Consider the following 17,462-nt stretch of genomic DNA (forward strand, 5'->3'; position numbering starts at 1 on the left):
CAGTTAACTTTTATCTCGTGATCAGATTCACATGAAAGACAGGAATCACATCCACAATAGCAATCTCCATATTAAATAAAGTTTAATAAAGTTAGTCCATTTAAGATAAAAATAAACAACAGAACACTAAAATGTCATAAAACTATACAGGTGTTATAATAATGACTCAAGAGTAAGAGAAACACTGGGTTGACATCCCTGAAACATAGCAGACTAGTTCTACTGTGAACTTCTATGACAACGAGCAATTGAGTGAACATGCGACACTGTTCTGAAGGGGAAACCATTCCCTAGTTACTGTCATGAACTTAATGTTTAAAAGCTGCTTCCTGTGGGGCAACTCAGACTCTTTGTACAGCCTAAAATATGCACAGTGTTCAACAAAGTTAGTGTGCTCCCAAATGCATCAGTTGTTCAGAACACTTAGGATGGGGCATGCTGAGACTCTACATCAAGTAATGGAATGATTATTCTTCTTTCTGGGCACCAAAGAACGTGGAGCAAATTTTTATATTAACAGATTAAATCCTACTTGCCTTACTTATCACTTGTTCAGACAGCCAGATGACAGCAAAGTCATTAATCATTCAGAAGGATTAAGACTGTTTAGCACAGTCGGGTTTGTTTGAATGGCTGAATGACTGCTGACTTTTCCTTTCCTTGAGTAGTTAGAGTGGATTAGGAGGTGACCTTAACACACTGAGGTTGATGGGGAACAGGGTGTAATTCTTTTGGCAATCAATGCAGGGGTTTGTTGTTTCTCTACCTACTCTTTTAGGGACCCTTAGAGAAAAGAACAGCAACCAGGTTCCAGAGAGCATCCACAGGCTCCATTGTTTTCAAGATACCTGGATGCGACTTACATGTCATGTTAGCATTTGAAAATCACTTGGGTTTGTGACTAGATGGTCACTATGGGACACCTGCTAATGTTCAGTGATAAAAGGAGGAAGCCCACTTACTAAATCTCACCTTCTAAACATAGCTTTCAGAACATGTTTCCTCTTCTTTAGGTGGTAAAATTTGTTCTTTGGAAGCCTGGAAGCCACATTACCATCTACAGTGCTTCCTAAGAAATGAGTGCATGCTGATAATATGTTGTATTCGAAGTTCATACCCCATTGTCAGTATAAGAGATCCCCCCAGTTCCAAAATGTATGTAATACCTCAGTTCTTGGCATACAGCAGACCAATACTATAATTTTAGCTAACCTGTCATTACTAGTAATCGTCTAGGTTTTACCTGGTATGTGTTACTGCTTCATGTACTGTTTTTTTCTCAGTGATGAGTGTTTTTGGAAATTGCATCAAAATTTTCATTATCATCATTATCTAAAAATGATGAAATTTAATAATTCTCTTCTGTTTGCTATTTTCATAATATCAATCTCAAAAAATGATTTTGTCTGTAAATCCATTTATGATATGTGGCAGTAATATGTTCTGGGAATAAGTGTTCTTGTATGGGAAAATATATATAATTATCTAAATAATTGAAAGTGATCCTAGAGGTTAGAGTTGTAACTCCCTGGCAGAATGAATGTTGAGCTTTGCATGACCCTGATCTCTACAACCATGAAAACCAGAAAGACAAGGGCGTGGGAGGGGAGGGATGGAGCAAAGCTCAGGAATCAATACTAAATGTAACCACCCCAAGGAGAAAAATAAAAAATATCATTAAGCATATAAAGATGAACTTGACAACAGCTAAAGTGCACTTTACTTTCCTGGAGTATTAGCCTCAGTCTCTAAAGGGCAAGAACAATTATAATAACTACATACTAGAAAAGGTAATTTTCTGGAAAGGCTTACAAGGTAAGGGCTGCTTATTGCAAAATGACTGACAACACTGGATAAGCCCAGTAGTCTCAATCTAGCACCATAGGTATGAAAGAGTTTTAGAGATTCTCTGGCCTTCAGTCCCATTAGAAAGCTCAAGAAATCGGGTTCTTATGTCAAAAAGAGACAGCAATATCAGCAAGCAACACAAGCAATGGTATAGATGACATGCTTACCAATCCATGCAGGCAGGCAGCCCTCTCTTGCCTCTGGACCTCTTTATATCTGGGCCACCCTTAGAATGTGCTATTTACTTTAGGGAGAGAGTTGACTAATTTCCCAGAAGGAATCTTTAGCCGATTCTTGCTTCAGTCAAGTTGATGCTTAACTGACATGCTTACAGGCTGATAAATTTGCACATTGTTGTACCTGTGTTATCCCTATGGCCAGATCCATTCAGCTACCTGACTCTTTGTGACTCACTCCATTAAGTTGTCCCCTTACATGCCTTGGATTTTGCACATATGCACATACCCCGAAACAAACATTTCTTTGTCTTCTTTTCCTAGGTAACTTCTGCTATTATCACAAATCTTAGCTTAGCTGTCAGTTGAGAGACAAACCCCAGAAAACTATAGATTTCTTCTGCATGGTGTAACCTTTCCCACACTATAATTTTACACCAATTTGTGTAGTCATTTGATTACTCCCTGCTTGCTAACTGTCAGCTCCATAAATATAAGGACTGTTTTCCCCACTCAGGATCATGTACCTAATAACTGAAGTGTGATAGTAGGTGCTTAAGAGCATTTGAAGTTACCTTATTTTTATAATACAGCACTTATAAAAAGAAACTCAAATCTGTATGAATTGTGGAACATTCTCTGATGCCCTCTAAGCTTCTGTGTCAATCCTTGGAACAGACCTAGCCACTGTTAATTTTCTTCTTCCAGTAAGGCTATAGCTAGCAGTTTTGAAAATTACTTTATTTCTAGAAAACTGAGAATCCCACTACAAAGCTTTGAGAGAGAAATTTTAAGGAAAATGAGAATGGGAGGTGAAGAAAATGAAGGTTCTGGTTCATGCTATTTGATAAAGAAGAGGAAATTAAGGGAGTAGAGAAACAACACAAAAATGAAGACAAGAGTATAGACAGAATTCAAAGAATATTACTGCTCATAGGAATTCATTGCAAGTTTATTAGTCCTTTATATTGCTTTATTTAGTGTCCTATACACTAGATCATGGGTATGGTTGCCATGGCCATATTGGATAAAGAAAATACACAAGTACCAGTGAATAGCGATGAACCAAACAAAAGAAAATAATAACAACAAAATTCTGTGGATAATATTCATATCCACCATCAGAGGTTAGCAAAATGTCCTCACAAAACAATCTTACTTATGCATTACTTCATGTACAGTACTTCAAAAATTGTAGAACAGGTTTTTTACTGTAATGTTTAATAAAGAAAATGCATATGACTAAGTAATAAAGCATCAAAAAATTTAAATATTTTTCTAAAATAGTAAAAGAATAGGACAATGCAAAAGTAGTGGGGTACATGACATTGTAATTGAAAACAAATGCATCAATGTCAGGTTTAATGGTAGTACTTGTAGTTTTCATGGTTCTCCTTGGGTATTTTGGTTTAGTTTTACATGCAGTGTGCTTCAGTCTTAAAGGTAGTTCAATGTAGGTGCTAACAGAAAGCAGTGGTAGTATGAATAAGGCATTGCTGTGAAGTGAGAAATGTATCTTTGGTGAAGACAGGTCCTGTACAAGTTAGTAAAGAAACACAAGCACGTATTTTTTTTATTAGAAACAAGCTTCTTTTGCATGTCAATCCCAGTTTCCTTTCCCTCCCCTCCTCCCCTGCCCTGCCCTCCCCCCCAACCCTTTTCTGCTCCCCAGGGATGGCAAGGCCTTCCATGGGGGATCTTCAAAGTCTGTCATATCATTTGGAGCAGGGCTTAAACCCTCCCCTGTGTGTCTAGACTAAGAGAGTATCCCTCCATGTGACGAGGGCTCCCAAAGTCCATTTGTGTACTAGGGATAAATACTGATCCACTACCAGAGGACCCATAGGTTCCCCACACCTCCAAGCTGACATTCTCCACCATGGGTCTGGAACAGTCCCATGCTAGTTTCCCAACTATCAGTCTGGGTTCCATGAGCAACCCCTTGTTCAGGTCAGCTGTCCCTGTGGGTTTCTCCAGTCTGTCTCTGACCACTTTGCTCATCACTCCTCCCTCTCTGCAACTTGGTTCCAGAGTTCAGCTCAGTGTTTAGCTGGGGTGTCTGACTCTGCTTCCATCAGCTACTGAATGAAGGTGCTAGGATGGCATATAAGGTAGTCATCAATCTCATTATATCAGAGAAGGGCATTTAAGGTAGCCTCTCAACCACTGCTTAGATTGTTAGTTGGGACAGTAATTACATTTTCCCTTTTCTTTTACTTACTATGGCCAGAACACCAGATATATTGACAATTGACAAAGAAAATTGTATGATTGCACTTTTAGCTTCATCCCACAATTCTCCTAGTTTAGTGGTATTTTCAAAAAACATATTTTAGAACTCCATGCCTTTTAAAGGGCATGTTGTGTCTGCTCCTCCTATACTGCTTCATAACCATAAACTCACTTTTAAATATGGTTTTATTTTTTGCTATGAAATATGCTAGCACACAACTAACTTTTACAATCCAATCTGAGCTCTTACTTAAGCAAACGTTTGTTTTTTTTTTTCTTTCTTTTTTTTTTTTTTTAGAAGACAGACATGTTCTTTTGTCCCATTTCTTTTGTCCTCATGATACATCTTGCTATTCACCGAATTTGGTGGCAGGATTTTACATACAATGACTTCTCAAATTAGTTCTTGAGAGCTTCTAGGAATTCCCTACAAAATTAAATACCCTCTTTGCCTTTTTCTACTTTTCATTAATCACTCTTCCTTCATGTGTAATTATTTATTTTGGGAACTCTGTTTACTTTTGAGATACAGGAGAAGCTATACTATCATTATAGAATGGTGCATAATGAACATGGTTGAGAAAGTGTCTCTGTACTAGGTTGAAGAGTCCTTTACATATATGCAAAAGAGTGGTATAAATGAATCTTGAGGTAGATCTTTTCACAGCTTCTGGAGGAACCACTACACTAGTTTCTATAATAATTGTACAAGTTTGCACTCCCCCCAGCAATGGATGAGTGTTCCCTATATCCACATTAGCATGAGCTGTCACTTGTTATATTGATCTTAGTCATTCTGATTGGGGTAAGATGATTTCTCAAAGTTGTTTATGTTTGCCTTTCCCTGATGAGTAAAGATGTTGATTATTTCAAGTGTTCCTCTGCCATTTGTGCTTCCTCTTTTGAGAACTCCATTTATATAAGTAGCCCATTTTATAATTGGATAGTGTTCCTGATGTCAACTTTTTTAGTTCTTTATACATTTTAGATATTAGTCCTGTATTGGAGGTATAGTTGATAAAATTCTTTTCCCATTCTCTTGCCTGCTGCTTAATCTGAACAATGGTTCCCTTTGCCATACAGAAGTTTTCCATTTAATGAGATCCCACTTATTAACTCTTGTTCTTAGCTTCTATGCTGTTGGTCTTCTGTCCAGAAAGTCTTTTATTATGCTAATCAGTTCAAAACTATCCGCTGCTTTCTCTACTATGAAATGTAGTGTATCTGGTCTTATATTGAGGTCACTGATCCATTTGGAATTGAGTTCAATTTAAAAATACATAAATACAATAAAAGAATGACAGATAAGAGACTGTGTTTATTTCTATTATGTAGATTATTTAGCACAGAAATAGTCAGCAAAGTTTGGGCCCTCCTCATCTCCATTCCCAATACAGCATGAAGTTGGGTTGCCAATTATAAAGGACAATCAGTGATGTGTAAGGTATGCTCCAGGTGTGAAGTTCCCTTAAGGATCAATTAATAGAATATTAACCTGTCGCTGCTATTGATGCATAACATATTGCCATTATTGCGCTCTCTCTCTCTCTCTCTCTCTCTCTATATATATATATATATATATATATATATATATGCTAATTGAAACTCAAATATGTGATGAATCCAAGGTGTTTCAGTGAGTACTCACCTATGCATGCAAATTTGATTTCATCTTTATTAAGTAGTAAAGTTATATGCTTGCCAGAAAAAAAAGTGACACACTGGAAGACAAATGTCACACAATTTCAATTTTATGTGTAACCTAGAAATGATGAACTTATGGGAACAGAGAGCAGAATTGTGGCTATTAGGCTTCAATGTGGGTCATTTAACAATGGGGAAACGATTGGTTTAAGGATATAAAACTGCAGTTGGACAAGAGGCATAGACTTTGTGAAGTCCTGAGGTCTACTGAGAGCATGATAAATATGGTTGATAACAATATGCTATATTTTAAAAGTTGTGAGATAGTATACTATAAGTGTTCTCAAAACAAAAATGATGAATATGTGTGATACAACATGTTAATTGGTTTAATTTAGCCATGCCATTGTGAACATATTGTATTGTGTATCATAATTGTGCATGACTTTATTTATGAGCTAAATAAATGAATGGAAGAAAAAAAAAGAATAGTAACCTGTCTGCTAAATAATATTAAAAAATCTATAGTCTACACCGATGGATTAAAACATAATTTTTTGGTTTTTCGAGACAGGGTTTCTCTGTGTAGCTTTAGAGCCTATCCTGGCACTCGCTCTGAAGACCAGACTGGCCTTGAACTCACAGATATCTGCTTGCCTCTGCCTCCCGAGTGCTGGGATTAAAGGTGTGAGCCACAAACGCCCAGCAGGATTGAAACATAATTAATAGTCATTTGTAGTATACTCTTAAGAAACACATGATCAAGTTACAAAAAAGCATAAACAATTTTGTAATGGCTTAAATTTGTGAGTTTGTGTTGAGTTGCATTCACTGCTGGACTGTGCTGCAAGCTGCTTACACACTACCAGTTGAACATGCATTCCCTGGAAAATAACCAATATGGATCTAAATATATTCTGATATTGTACAGTGTTTGATAAATATACTTAAAAATAGTCTATGAAGTTTGACCTCGTTGAATTTTGACTAATTTACTTAGGATTTTCTGGACATTCATATATGATTCCTTCCATCACAGTAAACCAATAACTATGTTCTCTAAGGGAGTCCAACTGATAGAAGAAAGGAGGCTCACTTTGATATATGTACGTCTTCCTTACTGAATTTCTTTTGCAATTTTGGCATATCTGGAAGTAATTACATCTTAATAAGAAATCTTAGGACATGTGAATAGTACCATAATCTGAATTTTGCTTGTTAAGTATCACATCTTATGAGGAAATTTGAGTTAGGAACTACAGTCTTATTATGTGAATACATTGGCTTATGGTTTCACCGAATGCCAAGCACTTAGAAGTATAATTGTACATAATCTTAATTATCTTTTGACAGCCATTATTTCTCTTCCAAAGTGTGAAATCCAATTACCTGCCACAAATAAACTCTCTCCTATAACCAGTACTGAACTCAAGCAACAGAACATGGTATTCATGCAGATTTTTCCCATAATCCTTCATTCTACTTTTTACTGACACTGGTAGAAGGGGCCTACACTCTCAGCTGTTTCAGAAGCTGAGCTAGAAGGATTACAAATTCCAGGCCAGTCTGTGAGATGTATGAGGATCTTGTTTATAAATAAACAAACTAACCAATTATGGATACAGTTTTGTGGGGAAGTTCATGCTGAGCACACATGAGGCCCCACATTCTACTCCTCGTGCCAGAAAATTTAACAACAAAAGCAAAAGGCAGTTGTACCACAAAGGTAACCATTATCTAGATCTCTCATGTGATAAAAGTTACATCTTGTATCTAACTTTTATGTTTCTTAGATTCAACCACATGAATCTATTTATTTATTTATGACCAGGTGTTATTTCATTAAGTAAGTCATCTACAACACTATATATCTTTGTTTTCCCTATGCATTTCCTTTGGTGAATACACACATGCATTTCTTGGGCCATAGAATAAGGAACAGAATTAATGGGAAATGGACTGTACATATAACCCTGCATTAGTTGATATTTCAAGTGACTCAAGAAGGAGCTGTGAAGATTTCTTGTCCCCAAAGCAATAGCTGTAATTCCTTATTTGTGATAGGTCTTGAAAGTGTCTCTTTCATTTGTATTTGTCTGTAAGTGATATGTGGCTATATGATTTTATTTCACCTGTACCGTACATTCTAATTCATAAACACAGCTTGTTCCACATGGTCCTACCTTGTGACTGTTTCTTGAGTAATGTCCATTCAGCTGAGACTGTGTTACACAGGAATCTGTTCTTAGACGCCTGAAGGAAGAAGAATTGTGTATGGCTTTGTTAAGGAGAATGTCACTTATTTCTGGAGATCTGCTCAATAGCAACACACTTGTGGGAGACAAAGCCCTGGAAAAAGAAACTGTAGGGGAAGCTGTAGCCACGCCTTCTTAGGGGCTGGCTACAGCTTCCCCTACAAGAAACAGTACAAATAGACTTTATTGAAATAGATGAAACTAAGATGAGGCTCCCTCTTAACTTTTGCAAAATTTTCTTTGGCAGTTATATATTCCTCTGTGTGTTCTATGTTGACCAGGAGAAAAACAATCAATGGCTCCCATTGTCTACACATCTTAGTTGCATCTTTGGTTCTATTCTCAAGAACATGATTAATAGTTTTAGGGACTGGAGTGATGGCTCAGGAGCTAAAGAACTTGGTGTTCTTGCAAGGCAGCCCAATTCAGTTTTCAGCAGCACCCATGTGGCAGCTCACAACCTTGTATAACTCCAGTTCCAGATCCAGTACCCTTTTATGGCCCACATGGACAATACATGATGTGCACTTACATATAACTACACCAAAGGCTCAAACATACATAAACTAAAAATAAAGGAATTGTTAAAAACATGATTTGATTTTTTTTTATTATATATCCTCTTCAGGTGAACCTGGCTGCGTTTCTTGAGGGAAAATATTTTTGTTGTTGTTCAGTTTTGTTTTATGCTCAAGATTAGCTATTTCTTTTTCTCTAGTTTTCAGTACCAAAAGTCATCTGAAGTCCAGGTTCCCAACACCAAGATCCCAATCTCTTCTTTACTCTTTCTACAGCCAAAAACAGTCAGACCACCCAAAAGGTGATCCAGATAACACAGCCGATAAGAAAAGTCCAACTAAATTCTCTCTAGCCTAACTGTTTTAAAATAAGGAAGAAAGAACAGAGAAGAATAAAGGCCTCACCCAGTGCCTTGGTGGCATTTACTAGTCACAGGGCTTCAAGAAATAGAGGAGATTTCTATGGAAATGATAAGCACCCTCCTTGGAGTATGCAGAGCACATAAAACCAGAGTTTGGAAAGGTCAGCAAGCAGGGATAGTTATCTCCTGGTGAAACATTTCTAAATAACCCTGAGGAGAAAGAAAGGGAGGAGGGAAAGGAGAAAAAAAAAAAAGCTCAACTCCTGGAAAGTAGAAATGTGCAAACTGAACACTTTCTGGATTATCATTTAATTATAGCCATCAATCACCTCACAGCCGCTTCTCCTAGTACCCTAGAAATTCCATGTAAAGCCATACGGCCCAACCAGTGGAGAATACACAGCCCATTAGCAACCCTCAGGATGGAGAGCAATATGGAAGATATTAGCCTGAACAGGATTTTAGGGAACTATCTAAAATTAGAACAGTTCAGTCCCTCTTGCCACGCATTCTAGGCACATGCACAAGTAAAACTGCTTTTAATTACCGCGATAAGCACTGCCTCTTCTTCTCTGAGGTTGGATGTGAAGTGAAGATCATGTTCAAAGGGCTTCTCTTCCCAGATGCTCTTATTTCAGTCTATATTTTCACTAATGTGGGAAACTGACCTGCAGTTAGTCATTTTATGAATGTGAATTTATAGTCTCTTTAAATGAGGACCCTTTAAAGTTGAGCATTTAGATACACATTTGTTCCTTTAATTGGTATCAGGGGATGCCACCAAATGTCTTCTGCATAGCTATTATTTATGGGGTTTAAAGTGCTCTAATTTCATTTTTTTGGAGAGGGTTCATATTTCCTTGCTCTAAATTCTGTAGCTTTTTTTAGGAATTAGATGACTTTAGTCTTTTAAGCTCCAATGTGTTGAGAAAAGAGGAAAATGTTTCAGCAGTGGTAATCCCCCCTGCCATGCTGTATTTATCTCCCACTAGGTACCCAAATGCTTCCTCCTCTTCTCAGGCAGATAATTGCAGTGAGGTTGCAACCAGAGAGAACTGAGCTGGTGCTAAGCAGTGGATATAAAAAGAAGTGTTGCCTGTTGGAAGTAAATAGAATCTGAGACTATAATCTCTGCCCTCGTTTCTTTTTGAAGCCATAAATACCCAGAGAAATGTTTTATATGCATATAGAAATTTGTATTCCATCATGCATGGTTTTGGACTTGTCTTAGTTTCCAGGCATCCTCTGATTTCAGTCTCCTGAAAACCACATTGTTTTCTCTAACCATGGATTGCCTTGCCTTTAAGATCCTTTGTGTTTTTAAATATAATAATGTTTCATTACCTGTTTCCCCAACAGAGTTCATCTGGTGATTTAATGATCAGAAACATTCAACTGAAACACAGTGGGAAGTATGTATGTATGGTGCAGACCGGGGTGGACAGTGTTTCTTCGGCAGCTGAGCTCATAGTGAGAGGTAAGCAGTAACACTACCTATGTTGCCAAACTTATTGCTTTCTATAAGCATTTCTCACTAGAGGAAAGCCATGGTGAGATAGCATACAAAAATGCAAGGCATACTATCGAGGTTATCCCTGACACCCATAAGCCAGAAGATGTGACAGTAAGAATGTGTTAATTCAAAGAAATGACAACCTCAACTGTGCCTTTCAAATAATTCTTGTTGTAATTGGCATTGCACAGCTTCTGCCAAGCCAATCAGTTTGTGAGCATTTCAGCAAATGTATTTAATAGGGAAGAGAATGTGTGTGGTACATGCATGCCTGCTTCCAAAAGAATAGGTATTATCCAGAGCAGTGAGAAAATTTACCAACCTGGGTTACCATCCAGGGTACTGTTTCACTGCTAGGCTGAAAAAGAAATGTCCAAAGCATATCACAGAATAAGAAAACATATTCAGGTAGCAAGCCACGCTGTGTTTCACAGAAGGGCATCCCACCCCAAACAAAGGATGCTGAATTTGGAAAGGTACAGAAGATGCTGAATTTAGAAACATACTGGGATATTGTTGAATACATGGTATTATGAATCATGGCTTCCTATCCAGATCTTGAAGCTAACAATGGAAATGTGGAAAAAGTGGTAGTTTTATTGCCAGTTAAATGGCCTCTTCCCTTAAGTGCTTTTGAAAGTGGTATCAGTTGGAGGTATTAGAGTGATGATGTGAGCCTCTTCACTTTGGTAGGAGAGGATGACTTTTATGGGATGCTTTTGCATTCTTGTCTCCTTTAGGTTCACCTGGACCACCAGAAAATGTGAAGGTAGATGAAATTACAGACACAACAGCTCAACTCTCTTGGACAGAAGGTACAGACAGTCACAGCCCAGTTATATCCTATGCAGTACAGGCTAGGACACCTTTCTCCGTGGGCTGGCAAACTGTTACAACAGGTAAAGTAGATGGGCAAAACAGAGGGCAGCAACTTGGAAAAATGCAAACCAATTGGGCATTGGCACAGGCAGGCTCTTACCTTCTGAACTGTTCCTTTATAGTTCCTGAAGTCATTGATGGCAAGACACGTACAGCTACTGTTGTGGAGTTAAACCCATGGGTGGAATATGAATTTCGGGTAGTAGCCAGTAACAAAATCGGAGGCGGAGAACCCAGTTTACCCTCAGAAAAAGTAAGGACTGAAGAGGCAGGTCAGTGCTTTTGTTTTCTTAGTAATGGGTTAATAGAATTACCTAGGTGTATATTTCCATTTGCTTTGGTCTCCCAGCCACCAAGAGATCTGTCTTAATAACCCATTGTCACAATGATATGACCTTTCTAATAGCAGACTTTGCCACATGGCATTTATCAAAAGAAACATGTAAGTGATTCTGATGCTGTGTGGCATTTTAAGAGTTCATCAGTACCAGATGATCATTAGTGTGTGTTGAGTGAATATGTTTTTGTCACTTATGATTATAATTACTATCTGCCATAGTTACCCATTAGCAGGGGGAACATTGTTTTCATTTATAAGAAGCACTGACAAATTGGTCTGATATTACCACTGGGAGCTATGCTGCTGAGAAAAGTCAGTGTGCCACAACACTCCAAATGCACACAGGCAACTGATGAGTAGTGTGTTATGATTCTGTAAGTGTTAGGATTAAGAAAGCATCACTTTAAGAATTTATATGAGGCAAGTATGAGCATAGGTCACAAAGATACCTTCATAATTCTAAAAATATGCTTCCACTAAAACTCTAAGTTAGCAGATAAACCTACCATTCCTTTAGAGTAGCACTCCAGGGGACATTAAGACTTCCCTTTCCAGAATCAGCAATATTAATTAAAAGGAGTCATGAGATAAAGCAAATGTATCACTTTAAGCACTAAGCTGAAGGTGGATGTAATATGTTTGCTCTTTTCCTCAGAACAGTGTACCCCATGTTTGTTCCAGGTAATGTGGGAAACTGGAAGCATGTGTTCTGACTGTCATCTTCATTTGTTCATACAATGTGTATTTAGGGTCCTTCAACATGCATCCAGATAACACAGCAGGGCATATTACAAAGCCCCCCCCAGCGAAATTTATATTCTACTTTTATCTTAGGATTCACAAACCAAAATTCTCTCAGCATGAGTGAGAAAGTTGATACATATGTGAGTTTTATCAAGTAAACTTCCTAGCAGGACTAGAGAGTTCCAGTCTGTGTCACTCTTACCAAGAGCCTGTGCCATGATGAGACTTCCTTCTCAGTCTAGAAGGGTCCATGATAAACTGATTCCCTGTCAATCTTGGGAAATCACTTTTCCTCATTTTTTTTCTGTTACCTTAGTGGCAGAGTAGCCTTCACTTGGGTTATAATTTTGCTTAATGTTCAGGGATTTCTGAATCATTTATGATTTCATGTAAATAAAATAATCTGATGACTTTGCCAAAATGTTTCATAAACACATGTGAATATAAATAAGTTTGATGATCTTACTAATGAGATATAGAAATGTACATATACATGTGCATGTGTATAATGGTTTACAGTATGTCAAGGATAAAACTCTTGATGATATCTTGAATGTGTAAATGTGTCTCCTTTCAAATATTACTGTATAAAAATGGGGTTTTGTTTCTGTGTCTCTGACTCACACAGCTCCAGAAGTGGCACCTTCTGAGGTCAGCGGAGGAGGTGGAAGCCGATCTGAACTAGTAATAACCTGGGATGTAAGTGTTTGAACAACATCTTTCAAAGTAGGGTATTGCTTTGCATCCAGTTATCAAAACCTCTTGTGGTGTGTTCTACTGATGTTGATGGTGGTGATGGTGGTTGCGGTAGTGGTGGTGGTCATGGCAGAGACGGTCATGGTGGTAACAGTGGTGCTTTTGCTAGTAGTGGTAATGTGTAAATACTTGTAGCACTGATGCTGGTATTGGTGTTGGTGTGGGTAACATTCTTTCTGTTGGTATTAATGTCAGCAGTAGTACTGCTAAGTAATGCTGATGGTGAAGAGATGAGTGCTGTTGCTAATTTTGGTGTTCTTGTGCTAGTGGTAGTAATAATGTTTGCACTTTCAACAGAATGGAGCTGTTGATCTTAGGGTTACTGTTGCTGCTGCTGATGGCACTAATGGTGCTAGTGTTTGAGGTATTGTTGGGTCTGGTGCTAGTAACTGTACAAGAACGCAGTGATGCCACTGATGCTGGGAATGGCACTGATGGTTCAGAGTGTGCTGATCATTCATAGTGTCTGTGACAGTCATAGTATTAGTGATATTGTTGAGACTGGTGGTCCTATAGATTTTAGCGATTTTGGTGATACTGGTGCTGATGTTGATAGTGGCAGTGCTGTTGGTGTTATTGGTTCTGGTAATGTCCATAGCACTGGTTGTACTGGTGGTAGCTGTGGTGATAGTGCTGATGGTGCTGGTGATGATATTGATGATGGCAATAATAGTATTTCTGATGGTCCTGCTGGCCATGCTGACAATTGTGCTAGGTACTAGTGATGATGCTTCTGGTAGCTCTTGCAATGATGTTGGTCACATTGATTCGGTTACTGGTAACACAGACAGCATTGGTATTTCTGGGCTGGTAGTGGTGCTAGTGGCACTATAACAGCACTGATGGTAGTAGAGGTTGTGATATAGTGCTAGGGATATCAGTTCTCCCAGTGGCAATGCTGATTAAATTAGTGGTCCCAGTAATGGTACTTCTGGTAGTAGTATTCTGGGTGGTGATGTTAGTAGTGATTCTTGTGGTACCAACCCTGGTGATGATACCTGTGGAACTAGCATTCCCAGCACCTATGACAATGCTGCTGCTGATGTTGGTGGAATGCCCTCAGGGAGTTGTGCTGCTAATTTTGGTGTTGATGGTGGTGATTGTAGTGGTGCTTGTAACTGAGACACTCCTGGAGCCGGTCCAGAGCTAGTAGTGGTGGTATTGGTCCTAGTAGCACTGATGCCTTCAGTACTGTTCCTGACCCAGCTGCATTATGTGCTGACCACTTTTCCTCTCATTTGCACATAATATTTTCATTCCATACTTACAATTTGGTATCAGTGAAAATAGGAAGGCAAGGGGATTCTTAAATGCAGTACTGAGAATCAGGCCCTAACAGTTGACTCTTGTTCACTCATAATTTTCTCTGCAGCCCGGTGTGCCCCACAGATATCACACAGACCATGGTGTGGTTGTGTGTCTAACTTCTTCCTAGCTACTCTCTTAGCATTAGTTTATGTCACAATTAGGAAATATGATAACAATGAAGTTAACATTTAAAAGTCAATCAGACTAAATTCTCTGTGTAATTGGCAGATGTTGATTAATAAATAGTCAACATTCAGGGGTGGAATATAAGAGAATTTTTACTTAATCACACACAGCTTTGAATTTAGTGATTGTATTCACCTCCTCTTACTCTTTAATTTTTTTGTACTAAGTCATAATATCCAGGTATGAACTTTTCTATAAAATTAACAGTTAGGTATTTGATTGCTTTTATTTGTCTTAAAATAACAGGTGTTCTTGAATGAAAGTTTAAGTTATTAGAAACTCAAATTTGGACCATGTGATATTCTGATATCTGAATAAGCAAGGAAAAGGCAAGTTCATTATCTGGATGCCTATGAATGAAGGGCATATGTCTGTTTAAAAACAGCTCATCTGACAGTCTCATGGGTGATTTTCTCATTTTGAAAATACATCTGATTAATTCCATATAGATCATTACTTAATGATGTTCAAGTCCACAAATGATGTCTCAATCATTTTTTGCCCTGGCCTTGTAAGTGTGGATAATTTAATATGTCTTTTCTTTGTAGCCAGTCCCTGAAGAACTACAGAATGGTGGAGGTTTTGGATATGTGGTGGCTTTCCGCCCACTTGGGGTTACCACCTGGATCCAAACAGTGGTGACATCCCCAGATAACCCAAGATACGTCTTTAGGAATGAAAGCATTGTGCCTTTTTCACCATATGAAGTTAAAGTGGGTGTTTACAATAACAAAGGTGAAGGGCCATTTAGCCCAGTGACAACAGTGTTCTCTGCGGAGGAAGGTATGAAAAATTGGAAAATACACACACTTTAGTTCCAATCTAATCAATGTATTGCTTAAAAAAATGTTCTGAACATTCTTTGTGAATATATATATATATATATATATATATATATATATATATATATTGTGAACCATAGGATATTGTCACCTCACAAAGTTCATTTTTCTTCTTGCTGTAAAAATTAACCTAGAAATGATGAACTTATGGGAACAGAGAGCAGAATTGTGGCTATTAGGCTTTAATGTGGGACTTTTAACAATGGGGAAATGATTGGTTTAAGGATATAAAACTGCAGTTGGACAAGAGGCATGGACTCTCTGAAGTCTTGAGGTCTACTGAGAGCATGATAAATATGGTTGGTAACAATATGCTATATTTTAAAAGTTGTGAGATAGTATACTTTAAGTGTTCTCAAAACAAAAATGATGAATATATGTGATATAAAATGTTAATTGGTTTAATTTAGCCATGCCATTGTGAACATACTGTATTCTGTATCATAATTGTGCATGACTTTATTTATGAACTAAATAAATGAATGAAAAAATTAAGCAACACTTAAAGCTACCCTGGCACAGAGCTATAAACAATATTTCCTATGGCCTCAGCAAAGGACAGAAACATAGCAGATAATAAGAAGCAGGAGTTTGACATTTAAGAGGTATAGAGTATATATCTTTGAAGGATGACCCTAACTGTTGTCAACACTTGCATACTTCACTCAGAACGTGCACAGTCATTCTGGCTTTCTTCCAGAAATTGAGGCATAATATTTTCTTTCAAGCCCTCTTGAAAAAATGATAATGAAGTTAGGAGAATCAAGTAAACTTGCCCTTTGAGGTATTGATAACTGAATGTTAGCCCTGTTATCAAGTTCTATCCATACCACTTTGTATAAAGTACTCAACATCTACCAGGCATTGTCATTTTGAATTGTCAGGTAAAGATTGAAGGATAGGTTCAATTACTAGTTTCCATTTAGAAATGAGAAAATGGAAGATTGATGAAAGATGTAAATGAATTTGCTAAAATATATTTAGTAAAACGAAAAACCAATTTCACCCAGGAAACTTTGACCTTAACCATTCTGGACTTATGAGCTATCATAGCTCATGTTGTCTACCCCACCTCTCAGATCTGGTAAGAAATTATAAAACATGATTCAAAGTTAGTAATTCCAATAATAACTATTGTCAGTTTCACTAAGATTCCCCACCTATAGTCTTATATTTTCATTTTGTATTAATGGGGGGGATAAAAATTGTTGTAAATATCTTTTCAAAAGAAAGATCCTAATGTTTATAGCAGACTCATTTTCCAGAAACTGCCAGACTTATAAGGGAAGACCATGATTAGGAAGTGATGAACAAGGAAGTCTTCAGATACTTCCTCCCATGCACCTAACACCTGAGTATTGGTGGTGAAAGGAAAAGACATTCACAGCTTTCTGCACATTCTTGTCTTGCTTACTTCCCTTCTGCTGTCACTGTTACTGTACCATTTGCAAAATGGTACATGCTAGAAATATGTTACAGCACCTCAGTGAGTCAAAGTAAAATCTAATTAGTGAGCTTCACAAAGAACCACATTCCAAGGAGCTCAGAAAAATGATCTGGTGCTCTAGACTGCCAGAACTGAATTGGTTGGTTCTAAGCACTGCTGTGTCTCTTCCCAATCCTGGGAGTCTCTGGATAGTGAGCCACTGTGTCCATCCTTAAACCCCGATTCTATTTCAGCCTCATGTAGCCATGGCTTACGGTCAGAACCATTTATTGCAGAAATAGATGTGGAAGAGGCTAAGAACCAGTATTCTGAGAAAAGCCAATCTCTGTGAATCCCATAAAACCCTGGACTATTTGTTACAAAGAGGATTTTCTGTGTGACAACATGGACAAGTCTGCTCACTCTGTGGACA

At 37.8% G+C, this 17,462-nt stretch overlaps 1 protein-coding gene across 1 annotated transcript in view; it reads left to right on the forward strand.

Annotated features, from left to right (window-relative positions):
• The window catches only part of Cntn3 (contactin 3), a 296,693-nt gene that overhangs the window by 247,154 nt on the left and 32,077 nt on the right, over positions 1-17,462 (forward strand). Inside the window, exons 13-17 of the mRNA XM_027428982.2 lie at positions 10,395-10,512; positions 11,289-11,447; positions 11,550-11,699; positions 13,140-13,210; positions 15,310-15,544. Of these exons, the coding sequence (XP_027284783.1) occupies positions 10,395-10,512; positions 11,289-11,447; positions 11,550-11,699; positions 13,140-13,210; positions 15,310-15,544 (733 nt within the window). The remainder of the gene's footprint in view (positions 1-10,394; positions 10,513-11,288; positions 11,448-11,549; positions 11,700-13,139; positions 13,211-15,309; positions 15,545-17,462) is intronic.

Source organism: Cricetulus griseus, chromosome 8, assembly GCF_003668045.3.
Source record: "Cricetulus griseus strain 17A/GY chromosome 8, alternate assembly CriGri-PICRH-1.0, whole genome shotgun sequence".
NCBI classification, from domain to species: Eukaryota; Metazoa; Chordata; class Mammalia; order Rodentia; family Cricetidae; genus Cricetulus; species Cricetulus griseus.